Source organism: Chelonoidis abingdonii, chromosome 2, assembly GCF_003597395.2.
Source record: "Chelonoidis abingdonii isolate Lonesome George chromosome 2, CheloAbing_2.0, whole genome shotgun sequence".
Taxonomy (NCBI): Eukaryota; Metazoa; Chordata; order Testudines; family Testudinidae; genus Chelonoidis; species Chelonoidis abingdonii.
In genome coordinates, this window is record NC_133770.1 from 1,335,980 (window position 1) to 1,337,715 (window position 1,736).

Sequence of the window (1,736 nt, forward strand, 5' to 3'; positions counted from 1 at the left end):
GGGCTCTGGGGCTGGCTGGGACCCAGTGCCAGGGGGCAGGCAGGCGAAGAGTCTCGGGGGGAGCCGGGCTCTGGGGCTGGCTGGGGCCTGGTGCCAGGGGGCAGGTGAAGGCTCTTGGCGGGAGCCGGGCTCTGGGGCTGGCTGAGGTGTGGCACAGGGGGCAGGCAGACGAAGGCGCTGGCAGGGGAGCCGAGCTCTGTGGCAGGCTGGGGCCCAGTGCCAGGGGCCAGGCAGAGAAAGGCGCTGGCAGGGGAGCCGGGCGGTGCCGCTGACAGGGGCTGGGGCTGACTCTCTCGGTGTCCCCGCAGGCAGTTGCTTCCTGTGCCTGGTGGACGTGGTGCCTGTGAAGAGCGAGGACGGGGCCGTGATCATGTTCATCCTTAACTTTGAGCTGGTGCTGGAGAAGGAGCTGCTGGGCTCCCCGGTGAAGGACACCAACCACTGGGTGACTCCCACCAACTGGTTCCCTGCAGGTAGGCCAGCAGCGCCCTACAGCTGGGGGGCAGAGACCTCATCCTCACCCCCCTGTGAGGGGGACTGGGACTACCATAGCAATGGGTGCCTGTCCCATGGGGCACTGCCCGAGGCCTGGCACACTCCTGGCACATGGAGCTGTACACGTGCAGCCTGTGGACCCAGCGGTTCACGTCCCACAGGATGGGTCCCCCCGCTGCGCCCCCAGCCGAGCCTGTCCTGGGACTGGCTCCTCCCCAGCCCTTCACTCTGGCTCTAGCCAGGCCCTCGGCGGAGACGAATGTTTCCTGCCTGGCCCTGGGGGGCTGAGCCCAGAGCTCTGGGGGAGGCTGGCTATGGGGCTTGCTGACCCTCGCAGCACAGGTACCAGCACCGGCGCACACCGGGCATGGCCATGGTGCTGTCTGACCCACGTGGGCCCTCTGGCCCAGGCCCTCTCAGCGCCGTACGGCCTGTCAGTGCGACAGCCCTTCTCAGGGTCCACTCTCTGGGGTCACCTCCTGGGACCGCACCTCTCTGAGCCTCCAGCAGCCTGGCTCTGTCGGGACCCCTCAGGGAGTCCCCTCGCTCTGGGCCCACGATCTCCCGACCCCCTGAGGGAGCAATGCCCCCCCCGATCTCCTCACCCCCCGAGGGAGCGATACCCCCCCGATCTTCCCACCCCCAGAGGGAGCGATACCCCCCCAATCTTCCCATCCTGTGAGGGAGCAATACCCCCCCGATCTCCTCACCCCCTGAGGGAGCAATGCCCCCCCCCGATCTTCCCACCCCCCGAGGGAGCTGTGACGATGTGGTTCTGGCGGGACCCAACTGAGGTGCCAAATCAGGACCAATTGCTCAAACAGGGCAGTCACAGCCCAAGGCTGGGGTTTTTCCACCTCTAACGCAAACCAAACCAGCCAGACAAAAGACTTCGGTGTCACCCCAAAAAAAGAGAGAAGAGTCCCCGCATTGGGGACATTACAGACTGTATCTACTATATGCTAACCCATAACCAAATACCAGTGTCCCCCATACTCTGTGTGTTGCCCCCGATGACTATGACTGACATGCCAAACTCTGTGTATCATCCTTATTTAAATATTCCTAATAAACATATTGACCTGGGTCTGGGGCTTGGTCCTTTGGGATCGAGAGAACCTTTTCTTTCCTGGGGTGTTGGTTTTCATAACCATTCATCCCCAGGACGGGTGGCACTGGTGGGGATACTGGAGACTGGAGTGTCTAAGGAAATTGCTTGTGTGACTTGTGTTAGCCTATGA

General features: G+C 63.0%; 1 protein-coding gene across 1 annotated transcript in view; it reads left to right on the top strand.

The window, feature by feature from the left end:
• The window catches only part of LOC116827455 (voltage-gated inwardly rectifying potassium channel KCNH2), a 169,749-nt gene that overhangs the window by 75,278 nt on the left and 92,735 nt on the right, over nucleotides 1-1,736 (top strand). Inside the window, 1 exon segment of the mRNA XM_075063415.1 lies at nucleotides 309-473. Within this exon segment, the coding sequence (XP_074919516.1) occupies nucleotides 309-473 (165 nt within the window).